Genomic DNA, 25,194 nt, shown 5'->3' with positions numbered 1-25,194 from the left:
CTGATAATAACTCTCCCTGGTGATACAAACAACTAGATTTTTATTTAAACCGGTTTTAAACTTCTACAGGGTAAAGAAATAGGACAGTATGGAGCAGTCCAGGGTACAAACAGCACCTGGGCTATCAGTCGTTGATATATGAAAATATAGCTTGAAAACCACTTTTTCATTTGTGTAATTGCTTCTTGTTCTGTCTCCGTGGGAACTGATAATCACTCCACAACACTCAAACCATCTCTCTGTCTTAGCAAAATTAAAAACTCTATAACCTTCACCGACTGGCCCACACCTTTGCATGACTGCAGTGCTCCCCGCAAGCTGACCCGTGCCGCAGAGCGCAGCTCCCAAGGGGAGCCTGAACCCCCGGGAAGCCCTGATCCCCGCACAGCCAATGCATTCCCCCAGGTGTCCCCAGGGGGTGTCCCTCACTCACCGGGGTCAGCATCTGGATGCTTTCTGCAAAGTTGCCTATAAACGCCATAATGGTCATCTTCTGCATCAGCCTCTCAATCTTGCTGAACTGCATCATGAACCGGTCTTCGTCGGACAGGTTCTCGATGGGTTTCCTTTCCCGCTCGTAGAGCCGCAGCACTTTCACTTCGTTCTCGGTGGGCAGGAACCGCATGAGGCATTCAACAAAATCCACCGGCAACGTCTTCAGGTCAAACCTGCGTGATAACAAACCAGAAGTGGTGTTAGGACAAGGCTCTACACAAAACGACAGAAAAGTGAAAGAAGTGAGAAAGCTGCCAAAGGCAGCTCTGCCTCCTGCACTGCTCAGCCACACGTGAGCCTAAGCCAGTAAAGCAGTGAGAAACTATAAAGAAGCTGTGAAGTTACTCCTGCTCGTGGTGCCCTGGCTGGGGTGGGGGGCACCATCCTGCACGTGAAGCTCTCTGCACACGAAGATCATAGAATCATAGAATAGTTTGGGTTGGAAGGGACCTCTAAGGGCCATCTAGTCCAACCCCCCTGCCGTGGGCAGGGACATCTTCAACTAGATCAGGTTGCTCAGAGCCCCGTCCAGCCTGACCTGGAATGTTTCCAGGGACAGGGCATCCACCACCTCTCTGGGCAACCTGGGCCAGTGTTTCATCACTCAGCATAAAAAATTTCTTCCTTACATCTAGTCTAAATCTACCCCCTTTAGTTTAAAGCCATTCCCCCTTGGCCTGTTGCAACAGGCCCTGCTCAAAAGTTTGCCGCCATCTTTTTTATAAGCCCCCTTTAAGATGTGAACAAGGTTACTGTGCTGATGTGAACGGTGCTGCTGGGCACCTTGTTTCTGTTTTCAAAGACGTGGTCATTCCCCCTGCCCCTCCATGGCCACACCTCATTTTTATCAGAAAAGGTATGTGGGGAGGAGCAAAGAGCAATTTTCTTTAATCGGGCCAGAGCCCTGTAAACCCCAGCTGCTGAACCTGCCTCAATCTGCAGCAGGTTTGGGTCACCCTCCTCACCAAAGGTAATGCTTGTGAATCCAAATTTTGAAGATATTCCTTAACGGAGAAATGGCAGGTGTTTGTCACGGCCACGAGTACGAAGTGCTTCTGGATAGATTCAGGATCAGCCCCAAGGAGCAGGTACACCTGCGCTCCGTCCCCGGGAGCTGCTGGAGTCGGCAGGCAAGGGTCTGTGTCAGCGCGGGATGGGGCGCAGCCGAGCCCCTCACTGCACTCCTGCATAACTCTATGCAAAACCCTTCCAGTGCACTTGGACTAAACTCGTGCTTTATGGAACAAACTGAAAGAGTTGCTTCTTCCTGATACTCTGGCTTTTGAGTGTTCATTATAACAGAAAATACTGTGCAAACAGAACAAGAGATGCAGCATGCAGTGGCATACTGTGGATATAAATGAATTAGCTTCTTTAATAAAAGAAGTGTTAATTTGTTAAGCCTAAATAGTGATACAGCGACATAAAACTGCAAGTTTTTTATTTTAGTTCAAGGGAATCTGATTTCTGGGAATTCAGAATGGTTCCATCCTTACTCCTGGATTTTTTCCAGACGCAAAAACATTTACATCAACTGCCAATTCAAAACCACTCCACTTACCAAAAATCACACTAAATCTTAAACACGGTTTCTTTGCTGACAAGTGTTTTACTTACACGTGAATAGCTTTGCATATTTCATCTGCCGTCTTTCCAGCTTTTCTTAAAGTAATGGCAAGATTTTTGGCCCTGTTGGCATCCAGTAACGTGACTTTGTTTGACCCTTTCTGAGTTATCTTTTGCTTGCTTGAAGTAAGATCAATGGCTGGACCTTGGGCTTTTGTTTTGAATATTTCTTCAAATTCATCCACATTTAAATCCTGAAAGGGAAAGAAGATTATTTATCCCTCCCACAGCAAACACTAAAACCCGCGCTGCCTAATATTGTGCCAGAACTGCAGTACAAACCCTGCGACGCTGTGACAACAGCAGAGTACTTCGATCAGGGGCTGTAGGATGTAACGAACATGCGCTCCTGAGTTAGTGATCAGGAAATCTGGCCTCCACCCCCAATAGCCCCATCCATGTCCAAAAGTTCAGGAAAATACTCATATTAGCACTCAGGCTTTATCCAGCCACATGCCTCTTCAGGGCAGAGGGAGCATGCAAGACCTGCGTACTCAGCTCTGCTCTGTGGTGCTTTAAGCTTCGTTCGCTGGCACGCAGCCACCCACCCAAGCCTAACTCCTGCAGACCGGATCAGCAATTTTAGGTTGGGAAAAATGCACCTTCCTTATCTTGGTTGATCCATTTTAAACAAATGCACACAACAGGTATGCACCCTTCATAATCGATACTACCAGCTACCATCCCTAATTCTCAACCAAGGCACTCACGCTGACCTGCTGGGTACCAGGGGCCACTGGATGAGCTGTTTGCCAAAATAATTGCTGCAATCTATCCCTGCAAAGACTTGTGTTATGGACAGAAGTGGAGGCAGAAGGGCAGCAAGCAGCACTCATACCTCCAGGATCCTTTCGTCATCTATTTCGTTGAAGACTGTCCCATTGATCTGGTTGGGTTTGAGGGCGACCCAGTTGAACACCGGCATGCGGAACTTGGTCTTGATCGGCTTCTTGATTTTCACAGCTAAAGACAGCAGAGGAGAAGAAATGACAAATTCCCCAACCGCTGAAAAACACCCCGCGTGCCCAGACTGCAGCTTTCGAGTCGGCATTTCAGCACTGGAGGAAGAACCGGCCAGAGCTAAATTATCACACTGGAAAACCTGGAAAGCTCTTGCTGCCTGGACAGACAAACAGCGCCGAGAGGCTTTCATCCAGCCCCTCAGCTGTTTCAGGCCCAGCCTCTGCAGAACTGGACTGAACGCCAGAGGCTGTGAAAATTTCACTAAAGGAAATGTGTTATTACTTTATTACCGCATGTTGTCTGGATTGATTTAAAAGCCCAGGCTATTTTTAAACGCTACAGAAAATGGAGAGAGTGGTCGAATTTAACCCTGTCCTCTGTTGCAGAGCCCACCCTGGTGTGAGCTGATGCACAGCCACGCACAGCACAAAACTCAATGCAGAATAGGTGACAAGAAGAAAAAAAGCCCCTTTCCCAAGGTTTTGGTACAGGGAGCGGCCCCTCCCACTGCCTGCTGCAATGGGGCAGTGCTGCTGCTCTCCAGGTTTGTCTTTTAGAGCAAAAGGGGGTGGGGGCTGCAGCGCACGTGAGCTTTAACATGGTTGAAATAACAGGTTTAATCTTCTTGCGCCGTGCAGAACCAGTAAACGATTTAGTGACTTACACAGAGAAGCTATGAAAATGAAGACTGACTACTCTCATTAACCTGTCAACAGAGCACAAAAAAGCAATGTTGGAGCAAGGAAAACAACACTTTTCTCTTCCTATTCCTAACAGGTCTGGAAGGTACATGAATAACTTCTGTAATTCAGTTCTCATTTCTTTGTATCTTGATGTAAACACGAAGCTGTTAGTTGCTACAAAATCAGGATGTTCACTGAAGTGATCAATCAACATTTTGCTCCCGAATTACTTAGAAAATAAACTGTTTTCTTTCCAAGCTGCAAACACAAAACAGAAACCCCGGTCCTTCCTCTCCAGTGCTGAAAAAAAGAGCCATTCAGCCCGCAGCGGCGGTCAGTGGCAGAGGCATGCAGGGGACAGCCCCCGCTCCCCCCCGCCGGGGACGCTCAGCCCCGCAGCGCGCCCATGCAGAGTCATCGCCCCAGCCGAGGACGGATCACGTGTGGTTCAGTCCAGTCCAGTCCAGTGTTTGCTCCTGACTCCTGCCTACCCCGCGTTTGCAGCAGGAGCAATCTTGCTAAATATTCGATGCTCTGTAGAGATGCCAGATTTTTTCCCCTCGGTTTCAGAAGACGGCCGGGTTCCCAGGTTGCAAAGCACTTGAGCAAATAATTATTTTACTTTCCCCTAACGACTCTGTATGTATGTTTTTGCCAGGATAGAGACGACGTATTTCAGGGGACAGTCCTGTTGTGCACCGGAGCCGGGTGAATGCTGAAAACATTTCTCGCGCTTTGTCATTCCACTTTTAAAACAAGAGTCGAGTTGTGTGTCCATGTCCCTTTCAAGCTTGTGCTCATTTTGCAGGGACATCACAAAGAATAAATTACTGGCAAGAGCATTTGCTTGAAACAAAGAACCATTAGTGAATAACAGGAAACATATACAATATTCAGCTTGAAAGTCTGTGTATTTTGAGAATTATATTCATCCAACTGGAAGACAGGAACACACGTGATCAACTTCTGCTCATCTAAACTAAACAGAGTTTTACTCTCGCTTAATTAATGTGGTTACTTCAAAATAATTCCTAAAATTAAAAAAAGAAATAGCTTTTTCCACCTAAAACACCCGTGGCAAGAAACACTTGCACATACATTAGCATAGATTATTAATGGCTCCTGGGTTATTTCAGGACAGGAAAGGAAGCCAACTGCCTCGTGGGCCAGTTCCTGGTGTAGCTAATCAAAATCTCTTAAAATTTCCCTTCCTCCTCCGTTAGAGAGCCCTGGCAAGGTGACGTCCCTGGGAGTCGTGCCGCTGCCGGCAGCCCAGTGGGGACGCGGTCACGGCTGGGGACCAGACCCCGGCAGAGGGTACTCGCAGCCGGCGAAAGCTGCTGCAGCTCAGCACTTGGCCTCGTTGGGAAAAGCCTACCGGCGTGACCGGTGCTGAGAGCGCGGCTCAAGGATGGCTCAAAAGAAACCGCATGTCTTAATTACTTGCTGAAGTGCTTTGCTGAATCAGGGTCTCCTGGGTGCCAAATCCTGATGGTTGGCAGCATCCCCAAAGCTACTGCGTGCTCCGGCTCCGACTCTGGCTCCGTCAGGCAAGCCCCTGCACCAGCCTCCCCCCTCCCCATCGCCCACACAAATCCACGGGCACACACATGGGCACAGCACAGAGGGAAACGCGGGGAGGTGGGTAAATACTTAGCAGAAAGCAACCTACAGAAGAGCTTGATTGGCCCGTCTTACCAGAAAGCAGAAAGAACAGAGAAAAAAATGTTAGTAATGGTCAGGAAAGCAAAATTTGTTATTTCACTGACTCCCCTCTGACCCACAAGGTTCCTGCCCTGAGAAACACTCCTTTCTGCGCAGCCATCATATCAAGAAAAGGCGCTTTCACTCTCCTTCCCTCTCCTAACCCACTGAAGAACAAAATATCCATCCCACCTGGCTTTGGGCATCTCACCCAAGCACCTAAGCAAGGAGCTCAGCTGCGGGGGCTCGCCCCTGCCGTCGGTGCAGCTCAGAGGAGCCACGTGCAGAAGCAGGGCTTGCTCCACTGCTCCCATCCCCAGGTAATACCGCAAGGATGTCAGGCTAAGGCACGGTGTCTGGGCACGCAGCGGCACAACCCCTTGCTGCTCGCAGCAGCTCCTGCGCCCCCGGCAGCCCTCCGAGCACCACCACAGCCACATCCAGCACCCCCTGCCACTCTGCACCGCGTGCCACGGGACCACTGCCTGCTCTGCCAAACCCGTCGGGGAGGGACCAGCCCATAACCTCAGCTGTGTCGTGCCTTTTGTGCCTTTTTTTTTTTTTTTTTTTTAATACACCCTGGGACCCTCTAGTTCCATGAAGCTTTTTGCTTTCAGAAGAAACATTAAAGGCTGGAATACTTAATCAGTTTTTTTAAAAAAGCTATTAATCAGAGCTCCTCGGTTTCTCTTTCTGGACTCATATCGTGCTCTTGAGATTTCCTGGGGGGGAGCGGTGCGATACCAATTAGCATTTATTTGCTTGGCATATGTCAGAGAGTACATAAAAACATGATTAAAGACGGTCAGTAAATTTTTCTTCCTTCCAAAAAATTACAAAAAGTTTGCCATTTTTTTGCACAGATATTTCTTCTTCAAGTTCTCAGAAGAAATAAAAACCATGAAGCTTTGTGTTTCTTTCAAAACCATATTTTGTTTGCTTAAAGCCAAAAATGATCAAGTTTGAAAAATATTTTTGGCAATAGCTTTAGTTGCACTGAAGAAACCATCTCTTCCAGACCAAACCAAAACCGTTTGGTTGATAAACGCTCTTTCCTTTTATAAACCCCTCTAAGTCCAATACCAGTAAGAGATAAGGGGTATTATTTAGGTGATTAAGAGTAACAAAGTCCCACCTCGGCACCCTGTCCACTCTAGCCGACATGCCCTGACCTTGCCTTTGCTTACTTTGCCAGTAATCCACAGCATGCTGGGGAGACGCGCGGGCATTTTACCTGCAAGCCCTGAGTTGAACACCACGGTGGGAGAGGCTGTCCCGGGCAGGGGGGGTGCCGATGGCGGGGGCGGTGGGGGCAGAGGGGCCGCAGGAGCCATCTCCAAAGCTGGACCTGGGAGAGGAGGCGGCGGCGGTGGCGGCGGTGGTGGTGGCGGTGGTGGAGGTGGCGGCGGCGGCGGCATCGGCACTGACACAGGACCATTTTGCACTACAAAATGAAGGAAAAATGAGGTATTACTGTGAACACTGATCGAAATTTCATAAGCACGCGGAGAAAAAGTCACAACATCCACCTTGTCCCCCACTACACATCTCCTCTCCACCGCTATACTGGCCCTAGCATTTGCTGCACCCTTCACCGAAGTACTTCAGTGCATTAACACAGGAGGAAACCACCCTCATAGAGGAAGCTAGTTATTTTTTTCTATCAACTGAAGGGCTCAGAAATGGATCAGACAAACATGGGAGCCACCCAGAGAGCGAGAGTGCAAACACAGCTGGGCGACCTCAGCATCCTCGGCTGCTGCAAGGTGCCATGACCCTGCAGGCTCGTTACAATTGAAGGTGGTTTTGTTAGTGTAAGGCTGCTGTGACTGTCGCCGGCACAACGAACTGCACCTCCAGCTCCCGGCCATTTTGTCTTGGGGACAAAATGCTTCTTACCTGCCTCAGATGCTGCTGCTAAGGCGGGTAATGGTGGTGGAGGTGGTGGCAATGGCACTGAAGATGCAGCTCCAGCGACTGGTGCGACACATGTGCCAGCCACAGCCTCTGACCCTGCCGGCACCATCCCAGAGGCCAGAGCAACAGGAAGGATAGAGATGTCACCATCACCTTTCTTCTGGATCTTAATTGTTCCTTGCTTCTCCAGTTCATGGATTTTTTTCTCCAGCGTTGACTGTCGCTGGATGGCTTCTTCTTTTTCTTTCACCATTTTTCTCAAGGTGTGAACTTGGGTATTTGCATCTTTGTAGATTTCCTGAGAATGCCGCAGAAACAAGGAATTTGCACTTGTACTCACAAAGCAGAATACCACTACCAGAAACAGAACAGCCTGACACAGGACAGTCACGGCACCAGGCACTATCTTACAATGAGCTTTGATGCAAACCATATGTCTTCGTTGGTGAGGAAGAATTCATTTTGTGTTTTCCCCGAGCTAGCAGCAAGGCTGTGCACAGTACTGAGTCCTGGGAGAAACCTCACCTGTGGGCACCAACACCTGGGGGTGCAGAATTTCTCATCATCACTTTTTCATGATGTCTCCCATTTCTTATGCTAGTCTTAAACATAAAGTGTAGGTATGCTACCTCGATTTTGACTTTAACAGAGAATATCTGATGCCTGGCCGGTTGCTCTACCTATGAGCAGATGTTGGCCCGTAAAGGGAAGCAGGAACAGAGCTCCTGATCTGGAGGGGAGATTGTACCTGCAAGTACCCAGGGCAGACCCTCCGAAGGAACCCTAGAAGCACCACACTTTGGGACGACATTTAGGCTGAAGTTAGTTAATATTATACTAATAATTTTTGTTACTAAGTTTGTACACCAAGAAGTAACAAGTCTGGATTGTGCACAGGAAGCAGGCCGCGCTTGACAGCACAGACACAGGACACTTGCTCCTGTCCTGCGCTGTGCAGCCCAAGTCTGAAAGACTCCAGGTCCACCTCCAACGCCCGTCCACAGCCAACCATACGTGCAAAACTCCAAACACAGATGCTACGGACCTGAGTGATAAGATGTACCCGTCTCATTCACTGATTTGCTGGCACGTTCAAAGAGTTTGAGTGCACACACGAGTAATTCTACTTGAAACCTGTGCTAGGTTCAAAATTAGGAAGCTAACAAAAGTCACTTGGGCCGTCAAAAGAGTCATTACCTCCCAAAGGCAAAGCACACAGGAGATCGCTACCCTGAAGCGTGGCACCCAGCCAGAGCCTTCCCATCGCCCTTACCCGAATCACATCCAGTTCTTTGTTTCTTTGCATAAGTTGTTTTTCCAGTTCCACAATCTTTGCCATGGCTTCGTTCTCCGTATCTTGGAGTTTTTCAGATAACTATCATTCAAAAGAGAAATAGATTACATAAGTGGATAACTGTAGTTTTCTCAAGCAAAATGTCAGGAACGCTTGTTGGAACAGTGGTATGCAGTAAATTATTGATATTCCACCAAACCCTGAAGTCTTTCTTTGGAAAGAGAGAGGGTTCCTGCATGCGATCGGGGGGCACTAAGGGCCCCGATGAAGGTTCCTCTGATGATGAATGTTATCCCTCAGCTATGACCAGCAGGTAACCAGGCTGGACTGTAGCTTTGAACCTGTCCAGGTAAGAGAGCCTACTCTACAATAAAGCACTTAAAATGCAATTATTTTCAAACACATTAAGTCTGATCTGAAACCCCAAAACCCCAAAACCCCACAGAATACCACAGTGGCACTGTTGCAAAACCAGTAGATGCTGAAATGTTGGAACCTATAAATACCACCTCTCACAGTAAGGCTAATTTGATTAGTAATGAATGAAACAGGGGTGGTTTTTTTCCCCCCATGGTCTTTTGATTTATTTTTATTTTTTGCCAGGCCCACAAACCTGGGATCTGAAAGCCCTGCTGTTCTTGCTGGCTTTTCCAACAGCACCAATCATGCCGACTCAGGCGAGGCTGCAGAGGTGGTGAGGTGGCACCGGTTGCTGTGTTTTTGAGATAAAACTTCTGCAACTCTATTATTAGTATTTCTGTCAACATATGACAGAAAATTATGTCCGTACTCCTGGGATGAGTCTAGTTTATGCAACAAGAGATCAGAAGCAAGCCCTTAAAAATTTGCCACCAGAGTAAACCATTTTCTAAACAGCCAAAAGGAGTAGGTCTATGAAGCAAATGGTGCCATTTCTACTGAATCACTTTTCTCTAGCAGAAGAGCACCTCAGAGGGGCAAATACTGCACAGCAAGTTTTTTTAAGAACGTAGTTATTCTAAGTGATAGCCATATAGGAATGGTAACAGAATGACCCTTTTATGATTTTTTTTTAAAGTATGGAAAACATTTTAAATTTAAAACAGCCAAGCCATGTTTTCTGGACTAAAGTACCTGACACCAAGAAGGTACGGGACAGAAAAGCCGTGAGCAAACACTGAATATCTGCACAGCGCTATTTTTCGGTCCCTTACCTCTTGAGCCCAGTAATGTGTTTTAAGACACAGACAGGATGGTTATCTGCTCTATTTACCGATACTGCATTGCTGAGGAATTTGCAATTTCTATGTAAATTAGCTTTCCCAGCTCCTAAGATAACTCTTTGCAGAAGCTCCATGCACCAAGCGACTCCACCTGGAACTGCAACCGAACCGAAGCTGAAGCCTCCCAAGCTGCAAACCTGCCGCGCCAGGGCCTCGGAGGTGCGACCCTCCGCTCAACTCAGCCCCCGGCACGGGGAGTCATCCCCTCTCAGCTCACCGCGGCTTTCGGGAGATAAACGGGCTGATGCTATGGAGGTGTGCGAGCGCTGCAGCCGTGGCCATGTAAGCGCTTAGACAGGCAGGCACCGCACAGCACAGGCCAAACCGTCCCTTGACGTACACAGAAACGGCGTGTCAAGCCCCACGTTAACAAGGCAATGCTACTCCTTTATAAGAAGCTGGGGGTTGTGTCAGGTAGGAGAGTAAATAAAATGACAGAGTAAGACATTTTCTCATCAGGTCAATAAACAGCTTATGAACAAATCTTTGTAGCAAGTGGAGCACCCGTTAACTAAAACATGCAGAATATGAGGTTCAAAATGTAGCATGAAAGCACCCAGGAAGTTTACCTGCCTGAGATCTCCCCAACCCCTTCATTTGCCAAATACCTGATTATTCCCCAATACAGAAGCACAGTAGTCCTAAGGCTTTTTACTTCAGAGACAAAGGTGACAAAATTTGGTACTAACATGGGAAATGTTTTCTTCCAGTTCTTCAACTCTTTCCAAGGCTGCATTCTTGGTTTCAGCATCCTCCAGTAAAGCTCCCACATCAAAAACGTTATCCAGGTAAGCTTGAATTTGCACCTGCAGTTTGTCGCTCTCTGTGTGTTTCAGTTTCTGCAAATCCAAGAAGACAAAAGAGTGTCACTCAGCACTGGCAGCCCTTCACAGCAAGAGGGCTGCAGACGGCAAACGGGGTGGGAGAGTGGTGGGAGCTCAGGCCACTTCCATCACCGAAGAAAACACTTTGCATTTTAACGTTAGCTGGGGTCATAAGTGATAAACAGCCATTTTTGGAGACCAAACATCCAGAGCTTTCAAATAAAGCTAAGCAGCATCTTATCTTCTGTTACTACAGAGGATACTACTGCTTTCCTCTGTGCTTGCTGCTTGACCGTGGCAAGCTCTGAATCCACCCCCCAGTCCTGGGATGGTGCGAGGCCAGCGAGGTGGGTGGGCAGCTGGCGGGGCCGACCCTGTTGCTGCCCACGGTGGCCAGCCGCTCGGTGGCCAGTAGGCAGAGGTGAGGCCATCACTTGTGTTTGGGTTCGAAGCAGCCATGTGGCCTGGAATAAATCCTCTGATTGCTCTCACTGACCTCGTGCTAGGTTTGCTGTGTTCAAAATGAGCATGCTTTATCTCCAAAGACAACATCAGAGCACGCTTTGAACCTCTGCCTGCTCCCGATGGACTGCAGTGTTTGTGCCACCCTGGGACCCCAAACAGACCATGCTCGGTATCGCCATGTACAAATACTTCTTGCAGACAGCAAAAACCCTCTCTCCTGGTTACTGCTGAGCAGAAGTCAGCAGGGACAAATCAATCCCTCGTCAACACAAGCACTGTTTTTATGTGTGTGCTCCCAAGGGCAGGGACAGGGAGAGAGAGAAAAATACAAAAGGGAAAATATAAAAGCAGCTTTCTTCTGAAAGAGAGCATTTCCCACAGGACACCAGAAAACGCCTGGCTGGCAGGAGAAAACTCAAAGGAGGGTTTTTTCACACGGAGACAGAGGGGGCCCTCGCGGCACCTGAGCCGGGGCTGACACAAGGCCTGCAGCCCGCGGCTGTAGGTCAGGGACGTGGCACGGGCGAGGACGACTGTGGTTCATCCTCCCTTTGTTATAAGGCGAAGCTACAAATTTAGCTCCCAGTCTGTAATTGCAGTTAGTTGCAGTGGATTTTTCTTCTGCAGGGGTGGCTCCAGGCCACAGCCCCCAGTCAGCGGCCAAGGCATTGCATTTTTAGCAGAGACTATGGGACAACCCTGCTCTGCCCTCCCGAAAGCTCTCGGGTGAGGGGGTTGACGGAGGTTTAAGGCTAGGCTGGGCAGCGGCGGCGCTGGGGGACGTGGCACGGACCCTCCACGGCCGCAGGTGGGCCCAGCCCACGCAGAGGTCAGCCCCGCTGGGAGAGCAGACCCACGCTGCGAGGCGTAGAGACCTGGGTCATACTCACATCCAAATACTCGTCCAGGCCGAGCTTCGTAAACTCATACTGCAGGTGGACTCTGAAGTTCATGTCCTCCACCGAGTGGACAACGATGTTGATGAACTGCATGCAGGCCACCTGCAAGGAGAACCGTTGCACATGAGAGGAGGCGACGGGGCAGCCCTGGCTGCCCCCCGAAAGCCCCAGGCACAGTCGGAGCGGGCTCTCCCGGGGCCCCACGGGTCAGACACAGCAAATGACCACATTTCCTTGCGGTTACTACGAGGGGAAACTGTGATCCGCTCTTCTGCAGCTTTTTTCCAAGCCAGTGCTGGATTTGGGCTTACAGGGCATTTGTCTGCTGTGACAAAGGCAAACGCGGGTTCCAGAAATTAAGTCATGTCTGCAGAGTCTACCTTTACTGCGTGCTGGTGAACAGAAATGCTTTCCATGCCAGCTCGCACAGCCAGACATCATACAAGCACACAAGCTCTTAAGAAAACAATGGTGTTTCTGAAACGGCCTGTAAAAGTGAGATTAAATTTGCAACTGGAACCCCTAGCTTAGGAAACGGGACTTTCACAAAAGGCGCTTTGTTGTTTGCAGAAAGCATATTTCCAAAGCTGTGGTTTGGTAACTGAACAAGGGACCAGATCATAGGAGCTGGCATTCAAACACATCCCAAACACAGCGAAGGAAAGGAAAAGGCTCTCGAGTGAAGCGGGTCACGAGCGGTATGAGCGGTGGGGGAAACCTCCTGCAGAGCGGCAGGAATCGGGCTACAAACCCCAAAAGGTTTTCGCCCTTTACTTGAATGTAAGGCACGGCCAAATCATGGTCTGCACAAGTATCCCCAGCCCTCTTTCAGCTCACAGATGATCATGTCTGTCACCCTCTGAGCTGCTTTAAGAGAGGGTTTGCCTAGTCCTTGCTGGGCTTCTCAAGGGTATAACCCTATCCTGCTAGCAACGCTGCAGCAGGGGCAATACCAAGCTTCTCAACATATCTGGGAAGTATCTCAGTAGTTCTAGAACGAATCTGAGAGAAGATAAAATCAAAGCAACCTGATTTTACCTGCAGGACAAGCCTCCAGGAGACCCCACGTCTCTAGGTCATTTTGTGGGAAGAACTGAAGGCCACTCGCTGGGTCACCAGTTTGCTACAGGAAATTGGCCAATTCTCTGTGATCTGCTACGGGCCCTAGAGGATAAACTCATGAGCAGGCATCTGCTGCACAGTGGCCTTCAACGACAGGTCTGGCCGGGATGCCCCAGGCTGCTCCTTCCAGCCGGAGCTCCCAGCAGCCGCTGAGCTGCCATAAAAACTTTCCCAGCTGAACTGCCCGGTGCTGCCCGGCTTTGGAGGAACCGGGACCACAGGGACATAACAAAGGTCAGTCAAAACCTTTCAGCTACATCTTCCAATGTAGACCCTGACCAGCTTTAACCACTCTGTTTCCAAAATTACTTTAACCCTAGATAATGCAAAGTTGTAAGAGTGGTAACAGGGATAACCCCAAGGAAGAGAGGAAGGCAGATGGTCTAAAGACTCATCCAGGAGCTCCTGTGATGCCTCAGCCCCACCTCTTGGTGTGTACCCATCTCTTACACAAACAACCCGATCCAGGCAGTTGGAAACCTAACTTCAGGTTTCAAGTCTTTGCAGGACCCTTTCCAGTTCCTGTGGCAAAGCCTGGTTCCTCCTAGTGCTGGTACTGGCCTTCACCAGCTGAACCCTGCTGTCCTGTCGACTCACCCAGAGCCAAATACCTCTATTTCAAAAGTGCTTTTGTTATACTTGCTTTGGCTCTCGCAACGTTAGGGCCAAATTCTCATTTCCTTTCTCAGATCCTTACATACACAACTGAGGAATTTATCAAGTCAAAGAAAACTAATCTAAGAAAGTTGCTTTTAAAATGAAGTAAGTCAATGTCAACAACAGGAACCTTCTCTAAAATACTTTTGCCTTTCTGTTGCTCTTTCCTCCCTGTCGATCCATGCAATTAACTGCGGCCCCTTCCAGCTACAGCTTCCCAGACAGCTCTCCATTTAGGGCAACGTGAAAGCCAGATCCTGCAGGAATAGTTCTTTGTTTATGTTCAGTCATTGCAACTCCTTGAATTACTCGAGCTTTAACATTATGTCCTGGAGCCTGAGCTCCGGCACCCGTTCTATACCGTCCTGTGGAAAGGAGCGATGTCTGCCCTTGGCACACACTGGTGCAACCCGCAGGCTCCCACGGCGCCGGTACCGCAGCGAGCCGGCGGGCAGGGGCCCGCGGCGCTCCCCGCTCGCCCCCCGAAGCGTGCTCATCAGCTAGTGCTCGCAGCAGCATGCGGAGCTCGTCAGGGCCAAGTGGTGACAAGAACGAGCGGATCTGCCAAATCATTTCTCATGAGCGCTCTCTTCTAGCTTTAGGCTTGTCATATAGTCAAGCCCTTAGTCGGTGGAAGCAGGCCAAAGATGCAGATTTTATTAGTACTTGGGCAAGTCCTGAAAAAAATGTATTTATCCTTTTTCAAGCAAATTTCACCACTACCTTCAACCTATAGCCTGAGAGGAGCAGGGAATTTTCTTACAAGGCCATCCAGATGGACGCTGAATATTCACAGCTCACCGGGCTTGTACGGACACACACTCACATGCATATTCCCTATTACATCATTACAATACACCATTTCATATCTTAAAGCAAGATGAGGAATGATTTTTATTTTTTTTTTACAACAGTGGACAAATCCCGTAGCTCACAGCATGGTGGCTGGCTGCAGGCTGCTGCCACCGTCTCGCTTCTAGGCTGTACTAAGCTCTGCTACTCTCCTGCTTCCCAAATACGATTACTCTTCCCCGTGAGCATGGGAAAAATGACTAAGAGTCGGGTGTTGAGGACTGACAAATCTTTCTGTTAAATTACAGACTAAACTGTACGTACATCTGAGAATACTTAATGTATACTGTGACTACCAACATGTCCTTAGTAGGACTGCAGTAATAAGGAACAAAACCAACTGTAACATGTCAGAGAGTTACTGAGAGCAGCTTGCTCACTTGAGTAAAATTGCAGGGATCACTAACTTTTTTTTTTTTTTTTTAAATACAAGAAAGAGGCCATCCTATCTTGCTCACAACACCTCCTTTTTATTCCGCCATCCCCTCATGGGTGCAAGCCTGGCCCGGCCATCAGGGCTGCAAGCCACTAACACCAGAGCGTTGGAAACACCGCACTGGGTGCTTTAACACCTAATTCCTGGCAGAAAGAGGTCTTTAACACAAAGCTCAGCACTAAAACAGTATAAAGTGTCACAGATGCTTAACAGAGGCCTCAGCAGAACAGCCAGCGTGACCAAGCAGGAAGCCCTCCTGCTCTGCTCTCACCTCAAAACAGGATCACATCAGATCTGAGACACCGGGCGTGAGCAGTGCAAGGGAGATTGCACTGACCACGCCAGTACTACATTCGTTTTGTAATTAAAAATCAGGCTTTAATTTCTCACACTTCTGACACAAGCACTCGCTTGCCATAGACTTTAAAGAAACGGATGCAGAAGTATTTTTGATATGGACACGTAACCAGCTAGCTCATCCTTACTGTCACGACCTCTGCCTTTCACGTGCTGCCAGCGTGCAAGCTGGGGCTGGTGTTTGTGGGTGCCAGCCAGAGCTTCCTCTCTTGCCCTTCTCTCTTGTGCTCCAGGGGAAGTGGTTTTGGTGAATAATCATGCATATGCACATGAGGAACCAAAAGTGGTGCAAACTACTGCTATATTTATCAGCAGATAAGGACAGACAGCAGCTGCAGCGAGTCTCTCCCACACTTCCCTGTCTGTGACCCTGAGGATGTTGGCACGGACAGAATACGCATCTTGATATTGCAGAAGCTGCTGCTTTGCCGCAGCAAAATAGCACACACGACCAAAAGGCCACTTTCCTCTTACCTTCACTGTGGTACAAGGCATCTCTTGAAGATAACTGAACTGAAGCTAAAAATGAAACGCACATTATGTAGCTGGGAATATAAAAAAATTGTATTGTGGTAATTTTAGGCCAAGGATCAGAAGGCAGATAAACTTCTGCCTACAACAGCAGGATCAGACGCAGTAAACACTGAAACCAAAGTTTTTTGATGATAAATAGCACTCACCATAAAGTCTATATTGTTGTCTTCATTTCGGAAGTGCTCCATCAGCTTCTCAAAGCGCTGTTTCTCTCCACACACCTACAAAAGAATCACCACGTGTTTGTTAAACTACAGCTTGCAAGAGAGAGTATGAAAAACATTTAAAAAGCAGCTCATCTGCTTGCTCAAAACCTCGCCGTCCAGGTTTCCTCTCTTGTTTAACACATTCTTCTTCGTGACAAATCCAGCAGAGGAATCACAGGTGAACACCTGTGCTGCAAGTCTAAGGGGTCAGGTACAATTATAACATAACTCTTTGTATCTCTTTTCACCCTAAAAATTTAATCGTACCCACTGATGGTATGAAAGTAAGCAACAGAGTTGCGCCAGGCTATGCCACAGGAAGACTCGGCCTCTTTCACAGTGCAGAACTGGCTTTCCACTGTAATATAATGTAATTAGGATGAAGACCAAATTACAGGGAGGAAAAAAAGAAAATTATCACCGGCTAAACGAGGAGTGAAATACATCAGCATAACTATCAGCTGGTCAAAATTACAGAGCCGTAATACAGGGGTGTTGGCAGGAAACACAAGCAACTTGAGGGAGAAATAAGACCAAAGATAAAGCAGGTCTCAGGATATTGTTCAAATCTTATTACTTCCCAGTAGCTTGTCTGGCTCAGTCCTACTTTTCCCAGCACACAAATGATCTAGAGTAATCCACACCAAAATCACAAAATATTAAATAAGTTGGACAGCAAAAGGGAGCAGAGGTGAGCACCGGGAGGTGAACCCATTTCCCCGTCCTCCCTACTTAGCAACTGCAACTCCTCCCTCTGTGGTGTGTCTTTTGGGGTATTTTTTCTATCCCTGCGTGAACGGACTAGACCGAACACCTAAGCCGTAGGGGTAGGAGCCAGTGCATGGCAGCTGCCCCAAGCCCAGACATCCCAGCAAGCCCTACCATCCCAGCACGGTCAGATGGGAGGTGACAGGGGCAGTGCGAAGGGTCCCACATGTTCCCAAATCCACTGGGAGTTTCCTCATACCCTGCACTGTGAGTTGACTTCTTGCTGGATTTTGGCCTCAAACTGAGGAGTGAATGCAGGAAGAGCACAGGCTTCTGAACAAAACCGGTGAGTGCCTGAATAGGCACATCTGTCCACGAACAGTGTTAAATGCTGTTCCCACCTTCACCCTCCTCAGATGCTGGCTGTTTGCAGAGGCACAGGAGAAGCTCTGGAAGAAATTATTTTGCTGGGAAAGGTCTTGAAAAGGTCATCTGGAGGACTGAAACCTCCCATCTGAGGTTTGAGCAACAAAACCCTTGGTGAGCCCAAGAGGCTCCTTCCTTCCTTAACCAGATTTTACCCAAACGTCCCGGGAGCGCTGGGTGCTACTGATCAGGAGCAGTGGGGACAGCAGTGGGACCTCCAACCTGGGCTGTCCGGTTAGGGTCCGCCAGCTTCTGAGCGGCACACACCCCTGAGACATCAGCTGCTGTTTCTCTTAAGAGCCAGCTCATGGCACAGCAGTTATGTGAAATTAGCCAACGAACAGTAATTAAGGATTGGTTACCAATTGGTAGCCAGAGCACTGGCTACTTCTTCTTTAGAAACTAACCTCCCTGGGGCAGGGACCGGTTCTTTGTATGTATTTCTATGTTTGTGTCTCCCACAAGGAGACCAAATCCCCGATTCGGGTTTCTAGATAATCCCAAAGAGCAAATTCTTTACACAGCACGCATTATTATCACTACTCCCCTATCAGCTTCCTCTTTCTAACTGTGTCTATCTTACAGCATGTACCTGCACAAAGATTAAGGCACTGAGCAGACCTCACTGAAGTCACACAGAGTTTAGTGGGACCTAAACTGAGCTGATCATGAGATCTGCAAAGCACTGCAAGTAGTGGCCTGCTGGGTGACCTCTCGCCACGCTTTCTGCTGTCTGTTATGACTGAATAAAACATATTTGTGGTGTACATGATACATCTTCTGTCATTCCCAAGCAAAATAGCCACAACTGGGTTATTATTCAGATATTTGTGGTCAGTACCTGACGTCAGTGGGAATTCTGCCACTGGATCTCTGTGAGAGGACAGGGATACTGGTTACCATGAACTATTTGATAACATTACCATCAATATCCATGGCCACAATCCCACAAGTTGCAAGTAATGGGCTCCGTGCAGGCTCAGCAGCCCCCACTCGCACAGCCTCTGGTAGGCAGGGCACTGAAGTCGTGCACAGACACTTACTGAAGTTGCATTTAGATGTTTCCAGCTGAACCTTAAAGACTCACAAGGTAGAATAAACACGCTTAAACAACAAAGCATGCACCCTCATGAAAAACATATTACACTTGTTGGTCAAGCAAATTATCAAGATCTTAAACCCAAAGGACTTGGCGCTCTCTACAGCGTATGCCATGAAAGTGGTTTTGAAGCATTAAACACTTTTACATGGGCTGCTCCACTAGGCCCACAAAACACACATTAAGGTCTAAGATAGAGTAAAACAGAGCCGAGACAGACCCACTCTTGGATGGAGCAAGTCTCCTTGGTGTTGCCTGGCCTGCAGTTGTGCAAGGGGCATGACCTGTCTCTTTGCTTAGCAGAGATGGGGTCCCCTGGGACATGGAAAGGACGGGTGAGTTTGGAGAGCCACTGCCATTCAGCTTCAGGTTGTAAATCTTCAGTCTAATCTCGGGCTTTTCTTCAGGAATAATCCTCATAAAGCCTCCCTACAGCATCAGGAATCGCCTTGCTGGGAGATCAAAGCCCAAACACCGCATACACATTGCTGATGGTTAGAGCAGCTCCAAGGAAAACTGAGGGCAAGCGAGCGAGCCCCTGCCCCAGCCTCCCAGCGCATTTGCTTTGCAGCAGGTGGCTCGAGAGATGGCGTCACTGGTGAAGAGCCTTAGGCTCTGCAAAGCCACCAAATGGCCAAACTCAAATCCAAAATGGCCAGGAGCACCCTTGGGAAAACAGGGAGATCATTGTGAGCATTTTGGCATGACTGTCCTGGTTTCACAAGCACGCATTTAAAAGCGAGAGGTGGGATGAGCACACTCCGGCGGGGACCAGAGCACCTCCGCACCAGATGACAGCACCAGTGCCCGCCGGCATCCCGTCCGGCTCCCCCGCTCTCCACGTGCAGGACCAGGAATCGTTTCGTCGTGAAGAAGGTCAAGTTCATTGAACATGCAGCAATGTGACCTATTCCGGGCACTCACCATGAACGCCCTACCGGGCACTCTCTTACCAAGGGCCCACCGAAAGCACTCCTGGCAGGGTGCAGCCTGCAGGCATACAGCTCTGCTGTGGCGTACGGCCCTGCCGGGATGCACACACTTGCAGGCAGGAGCAACACGCCCTTCAGGAGGAAAAGAGACGAAACGCTGTGAAGAGGCCGGCCTCCGTCACGAAGAGCCAAAGAGAAAACCAGAATCTGGCCGAGTTTCAGGAACCTACTGCCACTGTAAGGATCAAAGGCAGCAGCTGCCCGCCGATATAATTTGATTTTGGAGGCATACGCTGGGCCTGATCCAGCTCCTGCCCAAAGCAAACCCAAGGAACCCTCTCCTTGACTTGCACCACAGGCTGCTTAGATGCACTCATCCCTACATTATTATCCCAAGCCATTTTTTTCCTACTACAGTAAATGGGATGGTGTATCAGTTCAACCAACTGCAAATTCTTCCAGCGCTCCCCACAAAACAGTTAAGAGTCAACATAACAAAAGAAAAAAAGTAGGTTCTTCTCAACTTTGAGCTCTAAACAATTGCATCCCTCTTGTACCCACTTCAGAAAAAACAGAGCCAATTTAAACAAAATCATGTATTGTGGAAACAAACATAACAATGGCACATACGATCACTCAACAACAAAAGCCAGAAGGACTGATTTCTGGGAAATCTAATGTAAACCGTTCCACATGGATGAGAAAAGCTGACATAAACAACTACAAGCCATTTATGGCTGACTAATTAAATAAGGAACAACCCAAAGTGATACAGCCCCGGCAGAGAATTGCCGATCCTGGGACACAAGCAGCCCTGGCTGGCTGGGGTACAGCAGCTGATAGCAAGAGGAAAAGCAACAACAACCTGCGGCTTTCGGTGGCTGCTCACAGATATTTCACGCTATCATCAGATGAGTCAGTGCTGGGAACATGTGCGTTTCAAGAGACAGCAAGCTGACTTTCATGAAATGATATAATTTATCCTAGAAGATTAAAGAGAGTGAAACTGTAGATGAAGCCTACAGCCTGAAGATTGGCCAAAATCCAAGACGAATGCTGAAATCAAATCCCACCACATAAAACCATATGTTGCCATTTATATTTGAATAAATTTCCAAGGTCTGTCATTTGAAAGTATGGCTGGGACTAAGAAAGGCTGATCTTTCTTTTATTAGCATTATTCTGTGTAAGAAGCAAGATTAAACGGGTTACCACAGCTATAAAAAACCTCTGTCTCTACTTAGGCTGTGAAAAAAAGACTTTTTAGGTTGCATTAAGCCCACGTCATTCTAGAAGAACAATGTGGCTTTATGGAAAACCACCCACGAAGGGTCCTTTCTCTGGAAAGGCTTTGGGTGCTAATGAAGTAAACCCGTCACGGATCTATTACAAAGGTACAATACAATCCTATAAGGAAGCAAAAGGATCTGTTATGAAAAATTTAGTGACGATTATATCCATATCCACCTGGCAATGCTCTCAGGTCATACAGTTCACATCCAGACCACCCAAGAGCAAAGTTCAACTACAACAACCCTCGCGTTGCTCCTGCTCACGTGGCCGGATTACTACATGATGCTCCAGAAAGGCATCCCGGGCAGACAGCAAAAGACACCAAGGGTATTTTGGAAAAACTGAAGATGTTTTCATGTGCAATGTCAGGCAGAAAGTGAAAATCCAGGCTCACCGAAGCACGTCCATCGTCTTCCTACCTCAGACAGTTATCTAACGACATGAAGTACCACCTCATTTTGTTGGAGAATGGAGCTGGTAACTAAACCTCACCACAAGCAAATATAGCGTGCTCCATATGGAGAAGGCAGCGAACACAGGCAGTATTTCAGGCTTCGGAGCTGCAGCTTGTTGGCGGCACAGAATGCACACTGTGAGACACAGCTGCCAGACCGCTATCTCCTCCACATCTGGAGGACTGATGCTCCTAAGCCTGAGATGCAGCGCCCCATCCAGACACAGAAACTGCCTACTGCAACCGCCTCGATGCGAGTGTCAGTCTGTCAGCAAAGAGGGGGGAGACAGAATGACAGCTCTGAGCTAGCAACATACGTTCGCAGAAAAGACATTAGTAAGCTCACCAACTCACAAAATGCCCCTGTGCCAGGAAGCAGGTAACGCCCGGTGGTCCCAAACTCCATACAGAAAATGAAATCATTTTGGCTGCACTTACACTCGAGGTGAATATGGTCTGGCACGGCAAAGGCACCTAATGGTGACCTCAAGGCAGGGAAAACAATTCTCTGAAGGACCACATGTACAATACCTAAACCTTAGCAAAGGCTTTGCAATACAGGACATTTTCTGTCAGTGCAAATGTTAAAATGACCATCTACCAGGTTTTGCCCAAAGGTTGTTTTAAGCTGCTCCCCCCTCCTTCAATAACTTTTCGAGTTCTGTAAGAGCGAGAAGCGGTAGCACAATTTCACAGCAAATATGCACTGTGTACATGAACGCAGCCGATACTGGATATGGTGTTATAAATAGCCTGATGTATATGCAACCCAAAAATTCATGGGACCCTCTGTGAACCTTTTGTCCTGTCTGTGCTCCTTTATCCAGCGCACAATGCTGGCTTTCTCTCCCCCACAACAGCCCACTGTGATCAGCAGATCCCACCACCGGCAAGCAGCACTCCACAGAAACACTTTGTTTGGACTGATCGTGCTGACATTTTTGCAGTTTGCTGAAGAACAAAAAAATCAGTTTTCCCTAAGTTACTGGTTAAATAAACAGTTATTTAATACTTACTAGGTTAAAATACCTTTTACTCCTCTACCAGCAGGGTTAAGGCACTCTCAAAATACTGCTGCAGTGCAAAAGACAACAAATTTATTTACATTTTCCAGCACTTGCAAACAGTTTCTTCTAGCACCGAGTTATTATAATGGCCCGTAAGAATAATTCAGAACTGCTGTTTTCAGCACCGCCATCCATTATTCAAATAGAGAAATCTGACTCTGAATTAAGCATTGTGAAAACTGGGGACTGAACAATATTGTCTCACTTCGCTGGAGTGAAAACTGACAGAGGTAAACAATGAGGTCCATTTGCCATGCCCCCGCCTTTCAGCTCGCTGCCCAGCAATTCAGATGGACCCGGCCTCTGTAAGCTCGGCATTAATAGTCATAACCAGGCGATGCGTGAGGGGATTGCAATTCTTCTCACCTGTCAGATACTTCAGAGCAGCAAACACATAAGTCAATTAAATTGATGTTAAAACAAGAGGGAGCGCCAGTGTGCCGGACCCCGCTCCTCTCTCATCCCCTGGTCTCCAACGAGTTAGGCCAGCTCTTCTCTCCCAAGCACGTGGGGAAGTTCAGATGCTGGAATAACCACCAGACAACGAGCTTCCCAAAAGTTTTCTGGATTATCTGAATTCCCATTTATTTTTTGGCATTTTTTGGAGCAAAACAAGGTGGTTTCTTGAAAGGTATGGTTCATCTTAGGAAAAGCACCTCAATTCTGTTTTTATTTTTAAATACTAAAATTGTTTCCTGTACGGAGAAGCATACAAGCATGCACTCACCTTACCGAATCCAATTATTCTGGTATATGCTTGTATAATAATCAATTTAACTGCTTTGCTGGATTAGAGCCAAAGTCAGAAGTGTTCCCTGCAGAGAGCCAGGATTATTTCTGGCTGGCTTTCTGTCTCACTACAGATCCCAGTCAATTCTTTTGCCTCCTCAGTTTGGATCCATTTTAAAACTACTATTGTGCTTATTAAAAAGAAAAAAACCAAAAGAGTGGTAGAGTCCTCTGGTCTTTTCCCAGAAATATTTGGTTGTTATTGAAGTAAATTCTCCCATGTTTAAAATGGAGATTAACAAAAAGCTGCATAAGGATCTAAGATTGTGCTCCTTAAAATGTTAGTTCAGAGTGCTGTGAAGTATATTCAACAACTGTCATTTTCAGATCTTCACTAAAGCTGAGGAAATTAATAGTTGCAAAAAACTCCACAATTTCTTTGTAACTGTTTTCATCATGCAATCACATTAGCGCTGTTGGGTTGTGATTTTTTTCAACATATCTGTAAACTTACTGAAGCTATTTGTTTACTGGCTACTAAGCTTTCAGTAAATGAAAAACATGTAAACCATGTAAATAAAACAGCTAACTAGAAATGCCACAAAAAATTTTAATTCTGAAGCAAGGCCATAAGTGAGTTGGAAAACAGCTTTCTGCACTCATAGCCTCAATAAGCTCTAATTCTGTTGAACTAGAACTTTTCTGTTAATTCTATTTCTGGGTGTTCTCACCAGATTTCATAACCTTGCTCACAATTCGCCTGTCCACATTATTTCTGTGCCTTAGCTCTGAGGAATCCTCATTTAGGTTTGGTAATGCCATGATAGCCTGCGACCAAATGTGCAGTCTTTGAGCTGGGGAAGGAGTTTATTTTGGGTGGTGGTACCACGGGAGGTCTCGCTGCCTGCTTCCCAGGGATGCCCCGCGATGCTGCCCGAGCCCTGCATGCAATTAGACTAATTCAGGTATTTCTGGGGATACATGGTGCATTAAAACCTTTGCCTCCAGGCTCTGTCAGTGATGTTTTCTACAACTAAAGAGAAACGGGCTGAAAGACTTTGGCTCTGACTGTAAGCAAAAGTTCCTTACAACTAACCCAAGAGTCAAAGGTGTATGTGTATATATATACACATATATATGCATGTATATAAATATGGATATATAATGGGCAAAGCATTACGTAATTTTTACTAGGAACACACAACCATAAGAAACTTTACCATGAAGCAGACCTAACCCATAGCACAGCTCAGAGCTGGCCCCTGAGGAGTCCGAGCCATGGTCTCTATCAGGGCAGCACCTGATAATCAGGTTCTCCATCCATGCTCGCTTCAGGCTCCCTGGGAAAGGGCTCCAAGAAAGAGCTGGCCCCAGTTAAACAGTACACTGGTCTTCAGCAGAACATAACACAGGTCAGCCGGGAGAGCAGAAACTCCTTTACGAGCTGCGCTTCCAAGAGGAACACAAAGCAGCGTGGAGTTTCGGCACTGAGATCAGAAAAGAGAGAGAAAAAGGCACCCTGAGTTTAAAACTGCTCTTGTACCCAAGGGATTGCTTTGCCAAGGTGCGAGCCAGAGCCTGACACGTGTGATTGCACGGGCAGGCACCACGCCGCTGCGGTCCAGCCTACGGGGATTCCTCACCTGCCCTGCAGATAGGGACAGCCAGTGATCAGCCCTTCGTTATCTCACTGATGAAGGGAAGTCAGGTCACACACATCTGCAGAGATCAGTGGTTTTTTCCCTGAAATTTCCCCCTTCAATATTTTGCTACATTTAAAATTTATTTTCCCCCAATTCAAAACGCCAGCCACGTGGAAAGCTGAATTTTCCCACACACTGTTTCACGCCTCCCGGACCAAGACCTGGCAGGGTTCAGTTGACTCAAATTACAGCTGCCCTCTCGGATGGAAAGTGCTTGGGTTTTCAATCTGCCGAAGACACCTTTATCTCACCATAGAAATCTTGACACGAGAAAAGCAGGTTTGGTTATCCTCATATTCTTTTTCTCAGCTCTGTAAAACCTTCTTCATCTTCCAACCAGCATCAACTGCAGCAAAACATTTCCTACGCAATTCGCTCTCGGCATACAAGTATACTAGAAGTATCCAGTCAATGGCAGGGATGATTAAAAGATCTTCTCAATCTGTAGAATCTCATCAACATGAAAACATCCTTCCTTGACAAAGCA

General features: G+C 47.6%; 1 protein-coding gene across 9 annotated transcripts in view; it reads right to left on the bottom strand.

The window, feature by feature from the left end:
- The window catches only part of FMNL2 (formin like 2), a 154,911-nt gene that overhangs the window by 10,318 nt on the left and 119,399 nt on the right, over positions 1-25,194 (bottom strand). For 5 of the 9 annotated variants that reach the window (XM_076343204.1, XM_076343209.1, XM_076343206.1 and 2 more), the window contains exons 10-19: positions 16,237-16,311; positions 12,124-12,234; positions 10,634-10,783; positions 8,662-8,763; positions 7,371-7,686; positions 6,706-6,915; positions 5,440-5,460; positions 2,960-3,084; positions 2,113-2,315; positions 434-668 (exon numbers count right to left, since the gene is read on the bottom strand). In XM_076343204.1, the coding sequence (XP_076199319.1) occupies positions 434-668; positions 2,113-2,315; positions 2,960-3,084; positions 5,440-5,460; positions 6,706-6,915; positions 7,371-7,686; positions 8,662-8,763; positions 10,634-10,783; positions 12,124-12,234; positions 16,237-16,311 (1,548 nt within the window). The remainder of the gene's footprint in view (positions 1-433; positions 669-2,112; positions 2,316-2,959; positions 3,085-5,439; positions 5,461-6,705; positions 6,916-7,370; positions 7,687-8,661; positions 8,764-10,633; positions 10,784-12,123; positions 12,235-16,236; positions 16,312-25,194) is intronic. The other 4 variants (XM_076343208.1, XM_076343211.1, XM_076343210.1 and 1 more) reach the window with 1 other exon arrangement.

Source organism: Aptenodytes patagonicus, chromosome 6 (genome assembly GCF_965638725.1).
Source record: "Aptenodytes patagonicus chromosome 6, bAptPat1.pri.cur, whole genome shotgun sequence".
Lineage (NCBI taxonomy): Eukaryota > Metazoa > Chordata > Aves > Sphenisciformes > Spheniscidae > Aptenodytes > Aptenodytes patagonicus.
Note: the sequence above shows the minus strand (reverse complement) of the source record. Positions and strands in the feature narration are given on the sequence as shown.